Genomic DNA, 25568 nt, shown 5'->3' with positions numbered 1-25568 from the left:
TGTGCTTATTACCTTGGCTGCTATGTGTGCTTGGCTCTCTCAAGTCATTCTTCTCTAATGTGGTGGTGATTCAGGACAACCAGATGGTATCCAAAACCTGTTTTAGAGGGCTTTCTCCTCTTGGCTGAGCAACCCTGGTAACTGAAGTCAAGGAAGCTCTATTGTGCACTGAAGAATGTGGTGGGAAGCTGCTGTGCCCTTCCTAGCACACTCAGTGTTGGCATGAAGCAACAGGAGGAGCAAAGACGGACTTATTTAAAAGATCTCTCCATCTTCTTCCCACAGAGCGTAACATTGCAATAGCAAGTGTCGTACCTGCTCTGCTGGCTGACAACTACAATTTGTATTTCATTTTGCCCAAGCCAACCCACAGAGCTTACATAAGTGTATTTCTGTCCTATTCCATGTCAGACCAATTTTAAATTTAAATCCCAGTGCTGTGGGATATTGCCTAATCAGATTAGAGAGCATGTACCAAATATCTTTAGTGCTGTATTGCCAGTTCTTCTAGATTGTGGTACGTAAGTCATAGTTTTTTAAGTACTACTGCATATGAAGAGTGTGGATTGGAGGTTAGAGGCTACTTCTATTGCTGTAATTTATTATTTCTTAGGCGTGGGGAAAATTATTTTTCGTAGCAGGGAAAAACCCCCTACTTTTAAGCCTATGGAATGAAAGCATTTTTTTCATTGTCTGTCCAATGCTGATTTGCTGTATTGCCATATATGCACAAATGTCCATGCGCTGACACCACTGCCAGTAAAATCTCCAGCATGCTCTCCAAATGGAATAATGGCATCAGCAGTGGTAGGGCAGGACAGATGCAAATTGGTCTGTCCCCACTTCTATCTTCCCAAAATGAGCCTCTGCTGAGTCTTTGGGCTTGCCACTGCCTAAGGTTGCTGAATACTTGTAGTGCATGCAACAGGGCATTCACCGAAGGTTGTCCTGTGTGATAAAGTTAAGCTCATCTCCACGTGTGATTGTTTGAACTACTGCTCTCTTTTTAATATTAAAAGCACCAGGCTGCCTGCCAAACCCCATCATATAGATATGTGCACTTGCTGTGGTGTCTTGTGAAGTTTCAGCCTTACACTCAGCATTTCAAACAGGTGTGGGCACCTTCCTCCAGGAGGACTCACAAAATCCTGGGTTCTTTGCTTTATTCATTAAGATTTTCTTACTAACTCTCCGGTTTGTCTTTGTCATGGACTCTTACACTGGGCTAAATTACTCACATTATTCAACGGAGGCTTTAATATATACCCAAAAGTCTCCATGGTCTGACAGGGCTGGAAGAGCCAGGACGGGGTCTATGCCCAGCACTCACCTGCAGAGCCTGTTTGTAGGTATGAGGGGGTGAACCCACCATCCTGTTGCCTTGGTGGTTCAGTTCTGAGATTCAGCACAGATCCTCTCCTGGGGTGCCAGCTCTGAGGATGAGTTTCTCCCTCATTATGAGCCAAACGAGATATACATACATCTCTCTCTGTAGTGTTGGTTTATTGGGGTTTTTTTTATGTTGTTTTGGGTTTCTTTTTTCCACCCATCCTCATCTTCCAGTACTTGGAAGTTCCTGCTGATGATAAAGCACAGGCCAAATGTAAATTACATTAAAAACAACAAAATCTAATCTAGTACAGGGCCTATTTGTACAAGTACTAGAACACCCTGATGCCCCTTAACTTCGTACAGCCCGTTGGCTAAGAAACACTTTCAGTTCTGCATCTTCATCAGTAGGTGGTGCTGGCAAACTGCACATTTGTTTGTGTACTCTTGGAGCTGCCTGCACCACCGACTTACAAACATGTAGACGAGGACGTCAAAGTTTCAACGTGATCTCAATCCAGCCTCAGAACAAGAGCCCCATTTTGCCGACATGGTGATCTGTTATTTTCTAGTGCATAAGGAAATGCATTACTTGAACTGCTCAAACTTCTGACCACAGCCAGAAATGACGTGTATTGGTACACAAAAGTGGACAGGCTTGCATTGAAATACAGAAAATTAAGTGCACAGTTTCATGAAGGGGAGATATCTGTACACAGAAGGACTTGTGAGGAGGGGAAAGTACCTAGATGAAGTTTCCCTCTTTGAGTCCCATCTTGAAGTGGAGCAGAGAGGAAGGTTACAAGTATGATCCTTGTTTCTCTGCTTCCCCCAGCACACCTACAGCTGATTCTTCTTCTGCTTCCAACTGAAAAGATTATTTTTTTTTTAAATTGTTGGATGTGGCTTTATAATAAGCATTACAATCATGTAGTGATCTGAAATGAGGAGTGGAAGAAAAGCACTGTTTATAACGGTGTTTATGTGGGGTTTTATGTTTAACATAACTTACAATTAGAAATGAATGGCTAATAATCTCAATGTTCCTTTACACACGTCTGTAAATAAAATTATTGTTGATCTTTGCATGACCTCATGGCGAATGTTGCCAACATTGCCATAGGTGTAGCTTCATACTGGCAAGTGTTTCATGTGTTGTAATGTCTGGTTTGAGGACTGGTGACTTGCATATGGTAAAAGAAGTTATTAAGAGGAACTAGACAATAAATCGATCATGAATGGGCATACAGTAGACACGCAATAGACACTAGCTCATTGTGTTTTTTCCAAGTGAAGTGGAGCTGTGGAAGTTTGCAGGCATCACACGCACTTTAGAGTTGACTGAAATATCCCAGGTCTTTTTTCATAATGCATATTTGCTTCCTTGATTTTTCCTTTCATTATTTAGACTTTGAAAATTTGTATAGTACCAGTAATGGATTTTGAAAAGGTACAAGAATGCAACCCCTGGTAGGAAGCAGAAACTGAGGAGTCATTATTACAGCCTGTTGTGTTACAGTGCTTATAACTTAAGCTTAGTGAAACATTTGCTTTACATTAACAGTTAATTATAACCATGTGTAAAACTGAACATCATTACCCAGGATGAAGTCCTGTTGCTCCATCTGTTTTATTGTTTAATTCCTCTGGAGTATTTTAGAGAAAGGTGTTTTAGATAAGTGCATGCTGTTCGTAACTCTTTAAATTCACTATTAAAGGTGGCAAGTGCTGTTTCCTGATAGCCACAACGTCTTGTACGTAAAGGTACTTGAGAATGGTGGGAATTCCTTTTACTTTTTAAAATGCAGAATGATTAAATGGAATAGTTTCATTGCCCAAGTTCTGGGCTGTTCTATGTATTATTTACTGGGCTGTGAAATAGAAACCTCATTACTGATCCATCTGTAGTGTGTGTGTGTATATATATATATATATGTAAAAATCTGGGCTGTGCGCTATATATAAAATACAGTGCTGCATTTTGGAATTATTTTGTTTCAGTAGACTCGTAAGAGATCTGGGGGGGTCAGGGGGGGGAATGAGTAACTGTGGCTTGAAGATTGTTTGGGGGGACTGCGCTAGTTCTGACCTCCTTCCCACTGAGTCAATAAATAAAAGCCCCAAAGGGCAGAGCCAAGCTCTTCGATGAGACACCCGCGTTGCAAAGCTCTGTCGGCCGCAAGGTCTCCGGTCACTTTGTAAGTTACCTAAAGTACTGCCGAAGCAAATCTGAATTCTGCGATCTTGTGTCTCACAGCTCGACCCGGCAGCTGGTCCAGGGCCGCGGACTAGCTCACGAACCACCCCGGCATTTGGGGGGCTGTTGGGTTTTTCCCGCCGAAGCCGAAACTCCCCGGTTGGGTGACCGCGAGCCGCAAAGCTGCTGTCCACGTGGACTGGTGCTGAAATCTCTCGTCCGGCTGCTGCCAGAGCCTCTTCAGGCAAACCCAGAGACATGGCAACAAACGGAACAAAAGTGGCAGATGGACAGATCTCCACGGAAGTTGATGCTTCAATCACCAATGACAAGCCTAAAACCTTGGTAGTAAAAGTGCAGAAGAAGAAGACGGATCTTCCGGACCGAGATACCTGGAAAGGAAAATTTGACTTTCTTATGTCCTGTGTAGGTTATGCCATTGGCTTAGGGAACGTGTGGCGATTTCCATACCTTTGTGGCAAGAATGGTGGAGGTAAGTTTCCTGTTTCATTCTTACAACCTCTGATATATTTGTATATTAGAGCTCACCATAAAAATTATCTGTAAAACAGAACTTGGTTTTAACAGCTTTTTCATCTGTAGAGGTGGGTTTTTTTGTTTGGGTTGGGGTTTGGGTTTTTTGGTTGGGTTTTGGGGGGTGGTTTTTTTGTGGTTTTTGTTTGTTTGTTTTGGGGTTGGTTTTTTTTGCTTTACACTTGTCCATGAGGGTTGGAGCAGTTTTGCAGTGTGGTGCTCTGCTTTGAGGTCTGCCATGGAGTGTATTCTAACTTCTAGTTGGCAGGTGCTCTTAAAAGACCATAAGGCCTCAGAGCAGAACTAAAGCACATTGCCCTCCAACCCTTCAAAGCCCTTTCTTTTGGTTTGAGTGTTTGAGAGGATTGCATACTGCTTGTAATACTGACTCTGAGCTTACCATAAAAGGCTAACTTCAGCTGGAAAGCAGCCAGTTCTGGTTAAAGCCTTTATGCTATCTGCATACTCCAGTGATAGACGAAGACAATAAAATACACATTGTTTTGGATTTTAGCTTTTTACTTAAACAAGAAATATTTAAATGGTAATGAGATACATTTTTCCCCTTATTTTCGCCTCTTGAGATACTGGTTCAGAAGCGTATATGTGCTTTTCACTAACTTTTTTGAAAAGTTACACTTAAGAGCAAAAAAATGTGGGTTTCTTTTCCTATATAATAGGGATGGCAACAGTGGAAACTCAGTAGTGTTTTTCCCCATTGTAACAGACTTTTTCTTCTTTCTTTTTAGGTGCATTCCTGATTCCCTATTTCCTTACTTTAATTTTTGCTGGAGTGCCGCTCTTTCTTTTGGAGTGTTCCCTTGGTCAGTATACATCTATAGGAGGCCTTGGAGTGTGGAAGCTTGCTCCAATGTTCAAAGGTACAGTATGAATTTGGATTCCTTTCCATTTGTTTCCAAGTTGCACAAAGTGACAGAGCAAGAATGTTTCTTTGTGCATTCATATTTTTACTTAAACCATAATTTTCTACAGAAAAACCTAGCTTCCTGAGGTGTAAACAACAATTTTGAAACACACTAGGATATTATCCATTCCCCATTAAAAATAGCAGAATTTAGGCATTAGACTCTCAACAAACTTATTTTTGAACTTCAAAAACTTTGATTTTTTGTTTGTTTGTTTGTTTGTTTTGTTTTGTTAGGAACTTATAAAGACTGTTCAAAATAGCATTTTAAATCTAGCAAGATTTGTCTGAGTGGGTACGGAACTCTGTTCAAAGCAATTTGGTAAACATTGGTTTCTAGTCAGAGTCACAGAAGTTTGTATCTCCTGTTGGTCTTTATTGAAATTCAATGGCCAAACAGTTCAAAGAAGGCAATTTCATTCTGAATTGCTTAAGACAAGCCCACTCCACACTTGGATATTTAGCTAGTTTGAGGTTTCTTGTTGCTAGAACCTCAAGGTTTTACTGTAGATTCTGCACAGACCCACAAACCTTACAAACTGTGCTTTTCACACTCTAGTCCTAAATCCTTTGACACTTAAGAGCTCTTGAGCTGACTCCTGGGCCAGAAGAAGAAGTTACACATTGAGTTATAAATTACTTCACACAGTAGGACTGACAGCATAGGGTGAGCTAAAAGTTTGTTTAGAGTGGATTTTATTCTAGGAAACTTTGTACTGGGAAACCCCAGAGAGAAGAAAATGTTTCTCACAGATAAGTATTTTAACTTTGCTGGTGTTACAGATGTTGGTAGGGGGCACAATGCAAAGTATAGATCCTGCTTTGCGTTAAGACTGATTATTTTGAGCACTTGCTCCTGTTTAGAGTCATGTGGCAATTGTCACAAGCCTGAATATTTTAAAATACCCCTGAAGTCTCCATGTGAAGTAGAGGACAAGGGATTCTCATTGTGGAACCCTTGACATTTCTTTAGTCTGAGATGACATAATAGCATTATAGTAAGCATCAAACACTTAGATCAGTGTACTAAATGGATAGCTGGTATTATAACTCACACTCAATTTGTGTACATCTGCCAGAAGTTTCTGTGGGACTGCTGTTTCAGATAATGAGCTGATTTAGCTCTTTTCCGTAGAAATAAAAAATGCCTGTAAAATCTCAGCAGCAGCAGATGTGACTGCTTGCTGCAACACACAGAGAACAGGACACTGTGATTAAATGTATAGATGACTGAACTATCACTCAAATTGGTGACCATTTTATAATGGTACTTCTAAAATATTAACTTGGTTTCTACAAAATGCAGCAAATGCTATCTGCCCCATATGTCGTATTTCTCCTTCTGAACTGCAGTTCTTCAACTGACACTTGTACAAACATTACTAGAAGTCACCTTCTTTTGTTTCTTTTTGTTTTCTTTACAGGTGTGGGACTAGCTGCTGCTGTCCTCTCCTTTTGGCTAAATATTTACTACATTGTGATTATTTCGTGGGCCATATACTACCTGTATAATTCCTTTACCACTGTAAGTGGGGGAGGGGAGAGGCGGGGACAGCATTGTTTGTTGAATGTAAAGCAAAGTGATATATAGGTACCTGATTAATCTATCTCACTGTAAAGGTGTGAGGTTAACATAAAATGCAAAGAAATCAGTAGGATAAGCCATTTCTTACTAAAGGAAACCTATATTGTAAAAATCCCTCCATTTTAATTTTTTTTTTCTTCTTCACAGGAAATGTAGAATGGAAAACTGTGAGGAAAATATTCTGTTCCAAGAATGCTAGTGGAGAAACATAATGATAGGTTATTTTGGAGCCACAAGCTTCTTTTTTACCAATTTGTTTAAATTTCCTCATCTTAATCTTCAGGTCTTTCATCTGTACCCTTTTAGTTTCACTTATTATCCGTCTCTGCCCTTTAATCACAGACATGCCTGCTTGTTTCTCTGCTTACCTGCCAGGCAGCTGCAAGTCATGCCTGGGCTTCGGACTCCTTGTCCTGACAATGCTAACAAGAGTACTAGTACCCATTTGCCTTTGAGCCTACAGGCCAGTCATTCCCCTGAGAAAAATTTTAGTGTATAAATGATTTTTTTTTTTTCTTCAGTAGCAGCCACAAAAATGTTAGTCTTTGGGAAATAGTATCATTGCAATATGGTTTAATGATGGGAGGGTTTATTAAAGAAAGTCCCATGGAATGGAAGTTCTGTGATTTGATTAGCGCTGAACTTCCATTTGTCGTTGGGGTTTTTTCACTTTGTTTTCTTTCCTTTTAACTTTATTTTTAGCTGCCTTTTTTTTTTTTTTTCCCCTCAAGGATGATTCATCAGCTGAGTAGGTCTTGTCTGATTTTTGAGTTTTGGCCATCTGAGGAAGCATTCTTACATAAGTCTCAATAATTAATGCATTCAATTGTTGTCTATTCTACAGATCTTTTTCATGCTTGTTCTCTTCTTTAAAGAATTTTCCCTTGACCAAATTTGCATTAGTTACTTTCTGGGAGTGACAAGATCGTTAGATTATTTCTTTTTTTATTATCATCAGATTTGTTATTGTTGTAAAAGGTCAGTCATAGTCTGGAAGTGATGCACTGGCCCGTATTAAATTAATACTGACTTCTAATTCCCTTGAAGCCTCTTACCCTTGTATTTAAAGCATGCAATACCCTGATACAACACTTTCTGTGAGAGGAGTTTCCAAGGTTGGCCATCAGAAGAGTATCTAAGTTGTATCTAAATGAGATTCATTCTAATGGGGACATCATGTGGAAACAGGTTCTGCTTCTCAGAACTTCTGAAAGATAACTTAATGTAATGGACACATATAGAAAATGCACGTAGAAAATAGAAAGTTTACATTTTTCTAGTTGTCCCTTGACCTGAGGGGAAAATGGAAATCACTGATCAATAACCATCACACCTTTATTACCTCTAGTGCAACAAGAGGTAACAGGACCTCCAGGAGGTCCTCTCTGCTGCCCTTGTTTCTTGTAGCACACTCAATAGACTCTCATGTGCCGAGAGGCACATCAGACTCCAAGGCATTTGGGCTGATGTATTAAAGAAAGGAAGAAATATTTTTACATCCAATTCACACAACTGATATGAAGTTAAATAACTTACGTGGCAGACATGCAACCCAGGGAGATCAGTGTGCTGCAGAACTCAAAGGGTATTAGTTCTCAACTCAACTGTCATTTCTAGTAAAGAGAGAGATAGCTGAGGTAATGCTTACTTAAAAAGTGTTTCACTGTTGAGGTTTTTCTGTCTCTCTTTCTTAAATAGACTCTTCCTTGGAAACACTGTGAGAACCCATGGAACACTGACCGCTGCTTCTCCAATTATACCTTAGCAAACACCACTAACATGACAAGTGCCGTTGTCGAATTCTGGGAGTAAGCTGATAATTTTTCTCTATATCATTCCTGTGTAGATGCAGGGATCAGCTTGTTAACATTCATATACTATCTTCTGAATTAGTTGTCAAATACACATTCTGTTGGCTTATTCTAGACGCAACATGCACCAAATGACTGATGGATTGGAAAAACCAGGGCAAATCCGATGGCCACTAGCAATTACTCTAGCAATTGCCTGGATTCTGGTGTATTTTTGTATCTGGAAGGGGGTAGGCTGGACTGGAAAGGTAAGATTAAAAAGTACTGTAAATCCCTTTCAATTAAAAATGCCTGTTTTACTCAAATATTCTGAAAATTCTTGAGGTAAGAGGTGCTGGGGACAGTTTTGCTGGAATAGCTCTGTGAAATATTTAATTTTGACCTTTCTTGAATTGATATAGCACCATGTTTTTGAAAGAGCTGGCTCCTCTGTAGCTAGGTCTGACCACAGTCTTAGATGGTATGTTCACTTACAGACTTCTTGGCTTTGCCAGGTACAAAATTGCCTTAAAAATATGTCTGCTTGTTCCTGGGATGAATATTCTAGCTAGTTTGGATAGCAATAGAGCGGGGATGAAGTGTTTTGGCTTCAGTGAGAAGCATGCGTTTATTGCACAACTCTTGCTGGACTCAGATACGTAAGTAAGTGTTGAAGCTGTACTGCATAAAGAGTTACTCCCTCCATTCCTTATGCTGAATGAGAGCCATAGGTAGTTCTTGCCACAGGCATGCTTGCATGCTGTGCTTCTTGGAGTTTGGCTGGTTTCTGAGTGCAAAACAGAATTTACTAATGAATTAGAGGAAATCATATTATTGACAGACCTTTCTCCAGGAATTAAAGGGCAACAGCATCTGACATTGGCATATGCCTTTCCCTCTCCCAAAATGGCAGGAAGAAATCTTAGGGTAATGAAAAGCAGCAGCCATGAGGCTCGGTGGCAACAGAAGGCTTGGGTTACAAGACCTCAGGTCTGGTATAGAGGACTAGGATTTTTTCACACTGAAAGAATGAATTGTTAACTTTTGGCAAGATGGTTGTAACTGACCCGCTTAAAGCTGCATGTTGAACACGGCCTAGTTGAGCTGAGACCATTTTATTTCTCCTGTCTGCAAAGAAGGTGGCAAAAAGAGGACTGACACTGTTTCTTTGGAGTCTGACTTCACAGTATCTTTTTTATAGGGCTTTTGAAAAGGCAAGAGAGTAGGACCCTGTATATCATAACAGATGGGGAGAGCATGTGAAAAATACAAGAGCAGCTGTCTGAGAGGTGGAGAAATAAACTAACAGATGTTCTACAAGCAGGGTACTGGTGACATGAATCTTTTGCTTTTGGGAGCTCCCCTTGTTGAATACAAAAAAAGAAAAGCATGAGCCCCCTGGTGCAAAAATATTCTAGTCCACTATATTGCACCTTCAGGAAAATTGGCAACATCCACCTGCCTTAGGGAATTCTGCAGGAGGCACTCCCCGTTCCACACCAAGGTTTTCCATTGGTAAATGTTTCAATTTTAAGAGTCAGCCTCGGTTGCTGCTACAGTCTTCTTAGGGAGCAAATATTTTCTGAAGTGTTAACAAGCACAGATCATTCTTCCTTCCACACTTACAATGTCTTGTTTCTTCACATCAGGTGGTATATTTCTCTGCTACTTATCCCTATGTTATGCTGCTTATCTTGTTCTTCCGTGGTGTAACACTGCCTGGAGCAAAGGAAGGCATTTTATTCTATATAACTCCCAACTTCAGTAAGCTTTCAGACTCTGAGGTAAATATTCAATCCTTGTAAACAAAAGTTTCACTACTAACTGTTCACCTTTCAGACATATGACCTGCTCCTCAAGTGCAGAAACAGATTTTTAAAAAAATTATTTCCTGCAATCAGGTTTGGCTGGATGCTGCCACACAGATTTTCTTCTCCTATGGTTTGGGTCTTGGTTCACTGATTGCCCTTGGAAGTTACAACCCTTTCCACAATAATGTTTACAGGTAAGTAGATGACTGCACATATTACAATGGCACTTTCCTGTCTTGGCTGGAGCTGGATTCTGTCCTTCTGTGTCTCCGATCTGAATATTAAATGTTATATCTAACTTGGAATGAGATATACAACTGCATTTACACTAATGGAAAAGACAGTATGACTTGTCCAGCATGAAAGGGAACCCAAACTGTGAAATCCTAAATCATGAAATCTTTTCACAGGAAAAAAGGGTAATATACTGATGAACAGTAGCATTGCTTTACCCACTGCTTAAAGCACCTTACCTTTATTTCAGGGACTCCATCATAGTGTGCTGCATAAACTCATGCACAAGCATGTTTGCTGGCTTTGTCATCTTCTCCATTGTTGGATTCATGGCTAATGTCACAAAGAGGCCTATTGCAGATGTCGCAGCGTCAGGTATCCAATATATTTTTCTCTAAGTTGTTCAGTAGCATCAGTTATTTTTTGTTTGTACGTTGTATCCAACTGCTTCCTGTAATTGTTCAAAATCCCTCCCTCAAAACATTCCTCAGCTCCCTGTCATTTCAGTCACCCTTACTGATTGCAAAGCGCGAGCGTTGTTTCAAACCTCTCGAGGCAGCACCAGCAAAATAATTTCATGTCGAGCGGACTGTCCGCCTGCCTGCCTAGTGCTCTCAAACCTTTGGTGTGGAGAGTGGTCAGCCAGAGACTCATCGCGGGCTGACGCAATGAATACTAATGAATGCTACTTACAGGGAAGGCATTTACAAGAGGTGGCAGCACAGTTTGCCGCTTCAGTGCTCAGCTGTGACATCAGATCATGAGCCTTTTGCTACTGAAATTCTTAAAAGCAAACTGAAAGGAGGAATGATGGTCATGTTTTTGGAGCCTATATTCTCAAATTCAGTTAGGTTTTTAAATTCCTTTTACTGTTTCTTGAGGTTAAGCCCTTTGAGGCAGGTCCATTTCTCACCTCTTCAGACCTACAGCTACCAGCCAATTTTATGAGGCCCTGTATTATGAAAGTCATTGTACTTAGGGCGGTAAGATGTCCATGGAAGAATTCTGCTATTCTTTGCAGTTCCTTGTCTTTCTTCCAGATGAAAAAGCTTAAAGTAGCAGAGCAGATGGTTGCCCTAACCCAGCTGGCGTACCAGATACTCATTTAGCAGTTCTGGCCACAGGGAGGGATCTGATAACCGAAAACTTGGTTGGAAGTCACTGGTGGACAAAATATGTCTTACTATACTAGTAAACATATCCTATTGATGAAATATTTCCTTAGTTAGAAAAGGGGAAATATTAAGCCCTAAAAATAATCTTCAATAAACTACACATACAAAGAAATTAGGGAAATAATTATGATGGCATACATTGTTGTCAAAAAATGCTCTAGAAAGTCAGTGGTGTGTGAAATAAGCTTCTTGGATTTATGTATTTTATATAGATATAACTATATAAAGACTATACCTGCAAACAGAACAATATTTTTATATCATATTAAGCTCCTAAATAAATTTTAAGGTACCTAAGATAATAGACTTCTGAAAGATGCACATGACTTCTTGCAGCCACTAATTGCATAAGATAGTTGAAAATTTGACCTTTTAATTAAGGCTTCTATTTCTCCTAGCAAGCTCAGAAACTGATGCTTTGTTTTAGCACCATGAGACATGTTGGTTTATGAACTTTTATACAGCTTTGTAAAACAATATTATTAAAAGCTGTAGCTGCATTTTGGTGGAATGTGTAACAGTAAAATTAAGAACATATTTATCTTAAGTTTATTTTGCTTTTACTACTGCCATTTGGAAGGCATTCTAATCATATCTGCTATTGCTAGCAAATAATTGTTTCAAAATCAGGTGTCTAATGCCAATCCTTGCCTCACTGGTTTGAAAGCTATGTAGGTCCAACCAATTGTCACAGACAGACTTACTTTTAATGAAAACCAAAAAATCAGATACCCCCGCTTAGGTGAGGCACACTGATTATTTAGTTTGCTACAGGTTTCCCTCTTAACCTGGCATCAGCTGGCTTCCAGCTATGCCATGACAACAAAAAGAGCTCCTTCTTTTTTAATAAGAATTTATATTCTCCTTCCAACACTATGCCCCCCATCAGCAGTTAGTAGGAACAGGGATGAAAAAGGTTTGCCTGTTCACAACTACATAGTTTATTAAAATGTGTATTTTAATAATTAATGGAATGGAATAACAAATGGGAATACTATAAATGTTGGAAAGTGTCTTCTCCATTTCTGAGCTGTCTCTGTTTCTCTTCTGAACTACCTGGTGCAAAGTAGAAGATTACAGCTATCAGTAACCACTTGAGAGGGAGAGAAAGCTGATCAGTACCTGAAGATGTAATCCTAGCCAAGGATAACATTTCCTGTCTTTGCTGTACAAAGGTGTCTCTCAGGAGCAGCTTCTGAACTGCGTCTAGTATTTTGCTTGGTTGGTTGGTTGGTTTGGGGGGTTGGGGTTGTGGGTTTTTTGTTTTGGTTGGTTCACTTTAAAAGCAAGGTACGTGCACTGACTTCTTGGTCAGTGAACACTGATTAAGCTGAAATCCCTGGTCAGATGCTGCATCCATGGCTGAGTCATTCAAATAAACCTAAAACCCATGCATCAACAGGAGCAAATAATCACAAGACCCAATCAATCACAATGACATTTTCTCTCCTGTTTCTCCTACCAGGCCCTGGACTGGCATTTCTAGCTTATCCAGAAGCAGTGACACAGTTACCAATTTCTCCTTTGTGGGCAATACTGTTCTTCTCCATGTTGCTTATGCTTGGAATTGACAGTCAGGTAAAACTGGTATAAAAATTAATAACAAAGCCAAATTTTCTGCAACTGTATGGCACAAGGTTGGCCTCTCTGTGCATTCTGCACTGCCAGCTGCTAGTGGTGCAGAATGTTTTCTGGAATAATCAGATAAATAATAGGAGGTACTAAGGAGAGGAAAGACTGAATGGTTCAAGGAGCCTGGGATAGTAAAAAATGGATACCAAGACACATTCGCTTTTTCATGAACTGTTGGAAGCATATACAAAATGTGCAGAAAACTTATTCTGCAGACAAAAGGAACTATCTTTGAAATCTTAACCGTTCAATCACAATATTAAAAATAGCTTTGCAATGTTCAGCAATGTAGGAGACACTGGGATATGCTTTACAAGATTTAGATGCCACAAATATTTCTGAAAGGCAACTTCAGAGCTTACCACACGGAGCAAAAAAGATGCAGCACACATTTCAAGCATAAGAATGTCAGGAGGAAATTCAGGAGGATGTTACTGAGGACTTTCTGCATCTTAGTGTGTTCTGAAATCACTTCCCAATAGTAAGGATCAAGACTTTATTGGTTCAGGCCTTAGCTAAGAGTTATAGATGGTATCTGACAACTGGAAACGAATGGGAAGGCACAACCTAGAGGTTTTGCAAATCCAAATAAGGTATTCTCCAGAGTTGCTGTCTAGATTAAATAATTAAATAATGAAATAATTAAGTCATGCAATCATTAAAAAAGTTTATCGCAAAATGAACAAAAAAGCACACAGAACAAAAAAAAAAGCACTTTACATGCTAGAAAGGACTATGTCCAACAAAAGCATTCATTAATCAGTAATAATTTTAATACAGATAGCAACTATATTGTAAGTGCACTAAAGAAAGCACCTTGTGTTATTTTGCAAAGCATACTTCGAGGACTTTGTCAGGGTAGTCCATTCTGCCTGCTGAAATGTTTGGTCATCTGTACGTGACCAGTCACAGGCAGATGTGTTAATCTACTTGCAATCAGTTGCAGCTGTCAAACCAGCACCCTACAGTTATTAGCACAGTCTTCATAGCATGCAAAGGAATATAAGAATTACTAGTTTAGTACTGTACTAGTCTTTCAGTAGAGAAAATCCATCATTTTCTATAAATCCAAGTTGACTTCAGCTTGTGAACCAAAATACAAAAAGACCGAGAGGGCATTTTATCCTGCAACGTGAAGGGAAGCTGAGATTTTGTTTTCTATTTCTTCGTTTTTCATTAAGCTTCAGGCTTGACATTAAAACCTGTTGCTCAATCTGGGGGGAAACTACTGTGAAATTAATTGGGTCCAAAATATTCTTGAAAGAACTTGTCTCTAGGCAACTAAGAGCTGAGGAAGGTAGTCTAATATTATTAAAAAGAATATGTAGCTACAGGTTGTCATGCCTTCTTCATTTTCTGTCTCAGTGAAACATTTCATATGCTATAACTTACAGGAACTGTAACTATTGGTTAAATTCTGGTTGCACTGCTGGAAATTAATAAAACTTTACATACGTTCTGTTTTTCATTATTTCAGCCATCACGATAATAACATTTATTTTAAATATGTACATACAGAAAAAATCTGAAATATGGCCTTGCTTTCCATTTGGAGGACCACATCCTCAGCAAAAATCTTTTCTGGGGATACAAATAGTATTTGAATTATTACATATGAGAATCACTCTCCTATCTTAACCTTTACCCTGAAGCAATAACGTGATTAGACTTTTTGTTTCTATTGGCTTTCATGTATGTGAGTAAATCACAGAAAGAAGTGTAAGTTTTAGAAGGATCTAGGGGTCAAAGTCATCAACTGTAGGTGTATCATCTTCTATCACAAGAACAAGCACTTTATGTTCATGAAGAACATGCTGTAGTTCATAGTTTGGAATTTTGAGTGTTTTTCTAGCTGGAAATCTTTTTTGCACAGATCTTTTTAGACAGAAACAAGGATGTTCAGGAGCACTGCTTCCACTGAAGTCAAGTGAATTTTCGCTTATCATTTAATAGATGCAGCCTTAGGCCAATGATGGGTACTGTTGAAAACTCCTCCCCTAAATGTAGTCCTGCTGTTGTAGTGTGTTGCATTCTATTTTATTTCTGACTTTACTTGCAGTTTTGCACTGTGGAAGGATTCATAACAGCTTTGGTGGATGAATTTCCGAAGTTACTGCGCAATCGAAGAGAAATCTTCATTGCTGTTGTATGCATTGTTTCCTATCTGATAGGGCTGTCCAATATTACTCAGGTATGTTCTGTAGAAGAATGTGATCCTATGTCTGGCATACAGCATCTGTTGTATTTCTTCCTTCCCCCACTCCAACCAGGAATCATTGCAAACCGTTGAAGTGGCAGGGATCTATCATCAACATTATCTAAAGATTTCAGGCAGCAGACATTAACTTATAAGTGTAAAATGCCTGTAGTCCGTGGATGCAGTTTGTCCTACTTCGTGGTTCAGGTGACAAGAAAATACACATCTCTACGGTCTATCTTACAGTCCAAGAAGTGGTAGCTAGGGACGTTCTCCATTGCTTCCTGTGATCTACTAGATTGCAAACTATTGGAGGGAAATGATTGACTTATTGAACAAAAAGGAGTAAAGTGAAATTAAACCCGTTAATTGAATTCTGGCAGTAATCTAATTTTCGTCAGTATTGACCTCAAGCATTATCAGATTTTAACCTGTTAACTTTAATTAATTTATATTAATGTGTCCCTGACCTATTCACCACTGTTTAGTTTGTAGCTTGCATTTTAATCTATCTTGAAATTGGAGTCCTTACTATTTATTTTAACACTTCCTTCTTATATGTTTTAGGGTGGAATCTATGTGTTTAAGCTTTTTGACTACTATTCTGCCAGTGGAATGAGTCTCTTGTTCCTTGTGTTCTTTGAGTGCATCTCGATATCCTGGTGCTACGGTAAACAATATGGTTTTATTTTTTCCATAAGCTTTGCATATCATAAGCATACTTCATTTACCGATTTGTTCTTTTGTGCTTGTACATGCTGAGGGTGGAACTGAAATTAGCCTTGTTTTATATGCATATAATTCCACTGAGGACTCAAAGGTGGCTTATTGAAGGTACTTCTGCCTCTTTAAAACACCCTGTGTATAAACCTGGAAGTCATTAGATGCTAAGTGTTTCAGGAATACTAAATAGGTGACATGTCCCTCTTTTTTCTCCTGTCCTCCTTCCTTGGAAAGCCTGGATCTTCAGAGGCATTAGGTACTGCTGTTCTCAACAGAATGACTTAGGTCTTTTGGACTTTGTAATGTTTCATTTCCAGAAATGACTCTGTCACTCTAGGATCTTGCAGTGAGAGCCAGGCTCCTTGGTCAGTTGTATCTTGCATAATTGCCCTCAAATATCCACAAGTCTGGACTGGCAAGCTCTGGGTATAAAGATTAATGAAGATGTATCATATTCTTGCCAGAGTATTTGTGCATTTGACCTTAGTCCTGTGTTAGCTAGTCCAAGGAGCTACTCCCATGATTACTAAGGCACTTCAGCTTATATTACAAAACTGATTCAGAGCTAGATAACTGAAGTCTTTCTGCTGTCTTTTAATGGGCTTAAGAGGATGGAACAGCATTTTTATAGGGGAGAGACACTGCATATGAATCCAGCAAATGCGAATGGAAATATATAATAGCTAAATAATGAAGAAATCAAAGTTACAAATAGTATGATAGACATACCTTTTAGAAGGTGATGGAGTGCTGGTAGGTAACAGCAGCAACAGAAGTGCTACTCTTTGATTTCATATGCAGTTCTGCATGTATTTGGTGTGCATATATCCACAGAGAGTGAAGCTGGTTAACACTAGGATGGGTTTGTTGGGTTTTTTTTAAAATTTAATTTGTAAAATATAATTCTAAATCTCTCATTCTAATAAAACTAGAGTTGAAATTAACCAAGGGCATTTATTGCATTTGACCTTCAGATGTAGAATTCCTCAGCCTTTGCCTGGAAATAAGTTTGCTGGTCACTAATTAATTAGTTGTCATGTGGAAGAATGAGAACAAATGATTCTTGGTGCTTCTGAGTTTGCAGGTTTCTTTCCCATTCAGATAGGTGAAAAGTTATGCTGGGGTCTGTATAGAGCTTCCAAATATACCTCATCATTTATGACAGTGTCTCTCAAAACCACTGAGCTTTCAATTGACTCAATTATCTGATAAGTTTCTATACTGTTTCTTATTTCTGTATTTAGGTGTTAATAGATTTTATGACAACATCCAAGAGATGGTGGGATACAGACCCTGCATCTGGTGGAAACTCTGCTGGTCATTTTTCACTCCTATCATTGTGGCAGTAAGGAACAAACTTTTATTATATGATTCAAAGCATGTAAATGAGGTGGCCTGTGTACTACAGTGTTGTCATTTCCACCCCCACAGGTTCATATTAACTCTGACCTCATTCCTTTTTTAAGGAGTTGAGCAATTCCACTGAAGGCAATAAGCAAAAACCAGTGTCATTAGAGGAAGCCTGTGCCCTAAGAAAAGAAGCCTTGTGCAATGTCAAGATTTGTATTAGTCCTCTGAAAATGGTAACTAGTCAAGAGCTTGACTGGCAGAAATAGAAAACTGTGAGAAAAAAATTTTGACCATTTCTTGTATGCTTAGGTAAAATGTAGCAATTTCTCTAAAGTCTAAATTTTCCATACACACAAAAATGCCCACGTTTAGTAAACTGAATTCCTTCACAGGCACTATGCTGGTAACAGACTACGATTATAAACTGATGTTCTTCTCTTGTGGGATTCTGTGGCATATATTACCCAGTTTATACTACATTGCTACTGTTTTTTCTGGCAAACCTTGCAAGGAGTTTGTGCACTGGAAACCATACTACAGTCTTTTCCTGATTCTAAACTTTATCCAGTTAAGTCCATACAGTACATTTTGAAATAATAGGCAATGTAAATTTACTACACATGATGTAGTTGACCCAGATGCAATATAAAAAACTGTAATCGAGTAGACACTATTACACATGACACAATACTTCTCACTCACTGATATTTCTCTGATATTCCCATATAGGTAGCCATAGAAAAGCAAACAAAGAGCACTGAAGAGAGGAACAGAAATGTGTTTATATTGAGCACTCCTTGATTCATCCTTACCCAGATGAAGGTGGCTTTCATTTTTCAAAAAACAAGTGTTCAGGAAAGCATAAAAAATGCATTTTGTTTATTTTAGTGGTGTAGTAGGAAGATGACCAACGTTGTATGTAAAGCTTACCAGATTTCTCCTGTCTTATAAAGTCTTCAACAGAGTTTGTTGTCCAGTGCAAATTCAGAGGTGGTGGTGATGTGCTAATAAAATCTGCCTCTCTGTATTCTCCTCTCTGGGAATATGTTCTGCACAAGGCCTGAACCTGGGATCAAAATGAGCTTCCTTCTTTGCTGGTTCAGTTTAGCAGGTTTCCCTGATGCAGGCTGTTTTAGACACTTGCAACAGGCCAGGATAGAAGTCTTCCTCAGGAACTTAAAGGAAAAAATACCATGTTTGCAGGTGATCGTTTGAAAACAACACAAAAGCAATCCACAAGTGCTGCTGATCAATGGTACAGTATGCATGTGTATGCAGGTATTATTCACCAGGACTCCCATCTTTCCCAATAGCCCCCTTCCCTCTGATTTTGTGCAGGTTATCTGAGGATTCTACTAGTACCAGTGGATTCCCCGTACCAGCATACCTGGATAATCTGAGATGCAGGTTATGTATGTGAAAATAGAGTGTTAACTTGAAACGTTAAGATGAATTTTGGTAAGAAGCTTTTTGGGAAGCTATCTCCTCCTCTCTTGTTACTGAAAAATTCAAAGTGATTTTTTAATTTCTTAGGATAACATCTGTTATACAGACAAATCTGTAGCCACTTACTGAAACGCAGGTTCCATTCTGACTGCTCTCATTTTCCATTACGAGTTTGTTCAGAGGATCTGAACAAAATCAAAGCCTCTGGGCCAAGCGCTCTTAGGTGGTGATATTAGAGAGGTCCGTGCAGAGCCAGGCTTTAAAGAACATTTCTTATTCAGAGCCTCTAGGAATCTGTTGCTGAGCAGTACGGTAGAGTTCTACTGATGCTATTATTCCAATAAGAAAATTAGTGGAAACAATCAAACAACTTCACAATTTCAGAATTACAGTTCCCTTATTTACACATTCTCACACTAGAGATTAAGCTAGCAGGGAATCAGTCAGTGCAGTGGGCTGACTTTTGCCTGTTTTCTGCAACCTCCATCCGGAAGACTGACCTGCAGGCCCCATCTACAAGCCAGTGCCCGGCAGCCATCACCAGGGACCAAAGGAACCCTTTTCTCCCTGCCTGGATGTAAAGGCAGGCTTGAGGTCTAAGTCAATCCAGAAAAACTCTTCAACACTGAACACTCTGGAAATCTCATCCAAATCTTCTTTTCTGCTGTATTTTGCAGGGAGTATTTATCTTCAGTGCCGTCCAAATGACTCCGCTCACAATGGGAAGTTATGTTTTCCCAAAATGGGGCCAAGGGGTTGGCTGGTTCATGGCTTTGTCTTCTATGGTGCTGATACCGGGCTATATGGCATACATGTTTCTAACCCTGAAAGGCTCCTTAAAACAGGTAAGTCTATCTTTTTCCTGACTGCATGATTTCATCTTCTGAGACCTGTGCACACTGATGGAAGATTGCTGGGCAGTTATTTTCTACTCTATATTTCTGTGGCCTCACTTGCTTAGCCCTGTTATTTTGCATAGAGCTGAAAAAAACATAAAAACAAGTACCAAACAGACAAAAGACAAGACAGTATCTTTACCGTCTGTTGTTGAACATAATTCACCGCATTAAATCTGGTCCTTATCTCTGGGCTTTGACAGTTGCAGACACTCTGCATCCCAGCTTCTTACACCTAAAAACCAAAGTAGCAGTTTACAAAATATGTAAATTTGTCCTTATTATTCATGCAAAACATACTATCATGTATCAAGGCAGATGATGCTCTAAGGAATTGGAATCAAGCTCTTAGGACTAAACCCACATAACTATTTGTTTCCATGAGTCTGCTCACAGTGACCCTATTTAGCATCTCCCTGCAATGGGATCAAAGATTTGAGTTCCTATTCTGCATTACACCTGTTCTAAGTTACCACAGCTGCCTTGTTCTGCTGCAGGTGAGAGAAAGTACACAGAAAATCTTGGGAACATATTCTATGATTATGCTGCACTTCCCTTTAGTCTTTATTTAAGGGATTTCTGTGAAGAGTTACTTCATAAAGAATATTAGAGGCCTTTTTCTCATTGCACTGTGCTCTTAGCCTCTCCCTGTTCATTATTCCATTTGTTAAAAGGAGATGACACTTCCCATGTGAGAGAGGTGTTGTCAGTGCACTGTTTAATAATCGCGTACAATTGCCATCCTTATTTTTTTTTAATCTGTGTGCATCCTCAGTTTTCCCTCTCCAGCCAATAATCTCATTCTGTGCATAACGGACACTTCTTCAGCACAAGTATCGAAACACGCATCTCTGTCCTCTATGATTGTGGTAACCAAAGACTGTCATAATGAATTTGTCAGAATTTCTGGAATATTCTAAAATCAGCTGACAGAGCCATCTTTGCAAAGGGACAGATGATCTTAAGCAGAATTGATGAGTAATGCCTCATGAATTGCCCGGATCTTGATCCAAATATTTGTCTTCAGCAAATTTTAAAAGACTCAGTGATGCTTCAAAGAAGTCTACAAAAAAATTTCTGTTTGTTTGTGCATTGTTTTGTTGTTTTTTTTCCCCTGCTTGTTCTTAGCTCCTACATTTTGAATATCTTTCCCTCGGTCTTATGGAAGCATTTACATGCAAACGGAGAATTGTTGCTCTAAAATATAGCTGGTTCTTGGGCAGAGTTCTATAAGATCACAGTAGAAGTTCCCCATCTCAGTCTGGCTGTGGATTAAGGTCTCATTTTTGAAAGCATTGAGAAATGATCATTAGATACTAGGAGGAGCCTACACCACTCACAGGCTTTGATGATCAAAACTGGATTCTCTTTCTCAATACGAATGGGAGCTAGGCAGGTAAGCTTCATCAAAGGAGAGAACACAAAAGGACTAGGAAAGCCAGAATAGAAGTAAAACTGTCTTAAATACAAGTCTACTAGTTGGATCCACAGAGGTAGTAACTCCCAGAAGCTGCAGCCAATACTCTCCAGTCCCTTCTGCTCCCTGGGGAGGTCACCATCACGTCTGAGATGCAGCTTGGAGTCCTGGCCACTCACGGCAAACTTGCAGCCTCTGTGCCGGACCTGTGGGCTTGCAGCAGGGTCCCTCCTCACCTGCCCCATGCTTCAGTCCCTCCTCCTTTCTTTTCCCGAGGCATGCTCAGTTGTTAATGCCTGGTGGCATCCACCATTTTGCATGTGGTCTTTCAACTCCTACTGTTGTGTTCATGACGCAGCTAAAAACTGTGTTTAGTGTATGTGACTTACTGCCTTTTTGGTCCCTTGGGAGACAGACAGAATTTTTTATTTTAGCTCTAATGCCTAGAGAGAAGTGTTTAGGATTGTCTTTTAAAAAAAAAAAAAAAAGTAACCGTAAAAACAGGTTTTTGACTGCCTCACATTTATTGTTGTTCTTTAAACAGCGCATCCAGGTAATGATTCAGCCAAGTGAAGACATAACTCATCCTGAAAACGGGCCAGATCAGGCCCAACAGAGCAACTCTGCAAACAAAGAAGCCTACATCTAAACTTCTGTATTGTAAAAGCACCAATACTACTCCAGAAAAACAAAAAAAATGGTTGAATATGACCACAAATTTACATCTGAGAATATAATTACCTACCTCTAGTGGCAAAAAAAAAAAAAGAAAAAAAAAAAGAAAAAAAGAAAAAAGGTCATCTCCACTATAAGGGAATCGCCATGGGTATGACCCAACCATTGCGCGAGCTCAGATCTTGACAGTGTTTTGTGTTCTCTGGCAATCCACAGACTGTTAATGTTTTTATCCTTTCACAATAATAGTTGCATATCTTGGAATTTGTAAATTGATGTGCCAAGACCTTTTTAATCTACCTTTTAGCACGACTATTTGAAGTTTTGTGCTGCTGATTTTTAGTAGTTTATCAATATTTCTTACCGCTGAATCCCAAGACTGTTATTTCTGACTTTGCAGGAGTAAAATTAAGTTTGGAATTGTTTTGTACAAAAGAATGAAGTATTTTGTAAACAAGTGATTACCAGTGCAAAAGCCTGCCCTTAAAACTTGTTCCAGTCCAGGCCATTTGAGGGGGAAGAGACTTCCTTCAATTAACAGCAGACACAGCCTTTATAAACATTCCTAGTGCAAATGAAGTTATATGGCTATTTGTGGCAATACAGCATAGAATGGCTGTAAATGCTATCTGTACTTAGTTAGCCTTTCAGGATAACTTTCCAATAAGAACGTAAATTTCTTTAAAAATACATATACTATTTCTAATGAAAAGAACGTATCTTGGTGAATCAGTATGACATGAATTGCAGATGATAGAGGCAAAAATATGACTTCTAACTTTTTTAGCAAAATGAGAAGTAATATCCAAGAGCTATTAAAGATTCCCAAGAGTAAAAGAAATACAAAGTATTTGCAATTCAAGCTCAGAGTACTTAAGCTATTATTATGCTGTTATTATTCTACTACTATTGCATTGCCACCAAAATAGAAACCAAAACCAATGGCTTAAAGATTGAAGCTTATCCTTGTAGTTCTAATTTAGGGTTTAATTTACAACTGTTCTTTTTAATCTGTTAAAGGACTTTAACAGTTTCTACTAAGCAAATTACAAAATATGGATCATTAGCACTTTGAAGCAGTTTTATTTTTATTTACATATGATTTGTGGTGATGAAGGCATGAGGGAAAGCTATTTCAATAAGATAAGAATCTCCACTCTGGGCTCAGTCTGCATTTGCCACATAGCTAGAAAGCCCATTCAGCTCATGGAAGTTTTTCCCGGTGTGGAAAACGCAGTGGTTAGCCCTGTATGCTATTTCTCGTTTGGCAGCTATATGACGGACACAAAGGATTATGGAAAATGCAGTAGTTGATGTTTGATTGTAAATGACTGTGACAGAACTGTGCAATGAAACATGCTTTTCAGCAAATTTTTGTGCAACGTACAATGTTAGATAGCACAATTTATGTAGAACTACTACGTGAAAAACATGTTAACTGTGAATGTTGGGTTTTTCGTTGTTTTTGTCTGAAGGTGACAAACATGTTCTTGCAATAAGGTATTATTCTCAGAATGTCAAGCACATTATTGTAGAAATAATATATATATAATACACATGTATTTCAAACTACATCATAAAAATCTCAGAGTATGTTTGGTAGATTCTAAACTGTTTCATACATAGATCAATTGTAAAATATGATGAGATCTAAGCTACATCCTAAACAGCTATAGCTGAAATGCAAAAGTCCTGTAAGTCTTTGGGATTTAGAGGAAACCCGTACATCCTACACAAACATTATACATGATACATACACATTATAACTGTGAATTTCATTAGACTAAGGATAAAAATTCCAACTTTCTCTTTATTGTTTAATGTAATCAAGTCCCATGTTGTTCTAAGAAAAATGCAGTATTTAATGTTTGATTGTAAACAATTATGACAGATGTTTGACAGACCTGCTCTTTAGCAAAAAGCTGTACAAACGTATCATATAGCACAAAATAGTGTTGTAGAACTACTGTGTGTAAACTGTGAATAGCTGTATCTTTTTTGTAGTACTTGCCCTGAAAAAAAGATTATTGTATGATCATATATGCTTTTTGCAATAAGGAAATATCTGAACACCAAGCAAATCTATCTCTATATAAAAATATATATGTAATATATACATATTCAAAAATATATACAGAGCCTGTTTAAAAGAGTACAGTATTATTTAGAAAATTGCAACCTGTTCTATGGACCAAATGTAAAATATTTATAAATTAAGATGCATTTTAAATGTCTATAAATGGTGTCATAATTAAAGCACGATTGTTATGTAAGTTTCCAAGAGTTTAGAGGAAAAAGAATAAAGGTTATATTATACATTAAATTCAGAATTTTGCAGTCTTTCATTGGACTTATTGTTATTCTATGTGAAGCAAGTTCTGAATGTTTCATATATTTTTATATATATATATAAAAAATGTCCTTTAAATAGCAGAATGCTGTATCACAGTTGTGATGTGTATAATTAATCCATACTGCTGTTTCTATAATTTAGTTAGTATGTGCATACATTATACACAAAGTTTAAAAGGTAACTACCTGGCATCCTGCTGCTTTAATATTCCTGCAGGAAGATGGCAGACCAGGACCTCTGAGCAGCCCTGGGAAAAAGCCTGGATTTTAACGTAAACCTTCCTCAGGTACATCTCTGCCGATACTTCGGGGTCTGAACTGCAGCACCTGAAGTCATTGATTTCTAAGCCATTACTGAGGAGCGTACCATCCCGGGCTGAAGCCAATGAGGCTGGTGAAAGAGTGGCTTTGTACTAAGTGGACAGATAATACATTTCTACAAAGAAATCCTTGTTTTCTGTATCAGCTGCCATTAAAGCGTGATGAGATATCAAGCAAGTTGCCCAGCAGTCTGCCTTACATCTGCATCTATGCACTGCTGCTGAGGAGCTGAATGCTCCTATACTCTGAATTTAATTATCTAACTATAAAATTGGAGCAGGACACCATGCTGGGAAAGAGTCTAAGCAATTTAGAGAACATGATTAGAATTGAAAATGCTCGTGATAGAAGCGTCTAAAATCATAGACTTCAAATTCAAAATGCTGACCTTAGAAAGGAGCACTCAAATGTACGAGTACAAGGTGAGGGCAGACCCTTTGGCTTTTAAAAAAGGCTGGGGAGGAAGGGCAGGAGCGCGTAGGGAAGATCACAGATTGTTCTGGAAATGGGGGGAAGGAGCAACTTCGATGCTTTTGAAATACAGAGGAAACTAAAAACCATCTTTAATGTTTAGTTCATGGGCATTATGTATTGTATCCATGGCCTGCTGCTTTCACAATATATTGTAAGAAAAGGATGAGAGTTGCGTCTGAGAGAAACGGACACGTTGTTTAGTGCTGGGTGGCTGGCCAGACGGCCGTGCGAGGGGCAAAGGAAGGCTGAGGAAAAGGAACCTAGTTGAAGGATATTGCGTTAGTGCTGTGATATTTCCATGTTCTCCTGGAGGAATTTTCTCTTGCCGTGCTGCAGAAATCCCGACAGCAATTCAACAAGAAAAATGCAAATAAGGTCACTTCTTCCCTACAGGACTTCAGGATGCCCCGAGAGAAATCCATGTCCTTGCTCGTCAGGAGTATTAGTGCAGCTACATGTGCTGTTATTCTAAAATAACACTATGTTGCTTTTGGGGTTTTTTTGT

At 38.9% G+C, this 25568-nt stretch overlaps 1 protein-coding gene across 1 annotated transcript in view; it reads left to right on the top strand.

Moving 5' to 3' along the window:
- SLC6A1 (solute carrier family 6 member 1) overlaps positions 1–24244 on the top strand; it is a 62998-nt gene extending 38754 nt beyond the window's left edge. Inside the window, exons 2-15 of the mRNA XM_049826564.1 lie at positions 3587–4019; positions 4810–4941; positions 6410–6510; positions 8269–8378; positions 8497–8629; positions 10010–10144; positions 10262–10365; positions 10656–10780; positions 13046–13158; positions 15272–15403; positions 15977–16079; positions 17377–17477; positions 19606–19773; positions 21786–24244. Of these exons, the coding sequence (XP_049682521.1) occupies positions 3785–4019; positions 4810–4941; positions 6410–6510; positions 8269–8378; positions 8497–8629; positions 10010–10144; positions 10262–10365; positions 10656–10780; positions 13046–13158; positions 15272–15403; positions 15977–16079; positions 17377–17477; positions 19606–19773; positions 21786–21890 (1797 nt within the window). The 5' untranslated portion in view covers positions 3587–3784 and the 3' untranslated portion in view covers positions 21891–24244. The remainder of the gene's footprint in view (positions 1–3586; positions 4020–4809; positions 4942–6409; positions 6511–8268; positions 8379–8496; positions 8630–10009; positions 10145–10261; positions 10366–10655; positions 10781–13045; positions 13159–15271; positions 15404–15976; positions 16080–17376; positions 17478–19605; positions 19774–21785) is intronic.
- Positions 24245–25568: the final 1324 nt, after the last annotated feature.

This window comes from Accipiter gentilis, chromosome 23, assembly GCF_929443795.1.
Source record: "Accipiter gentilis chromosome 23, bAccGen1.1, whole genome shotgun sequence".
In the NCBI taxonomy this organism is placed as follows: Eukaryota; Metazoa; Chordata; class Aves; order Accipitriformes; family Accipitridae; genus Astur; species Astur gentilis.
Note: the sequence above shows the minus strand (reverse complement) of the source record. Positions and strands in the feature narration are given on the sequence as shown.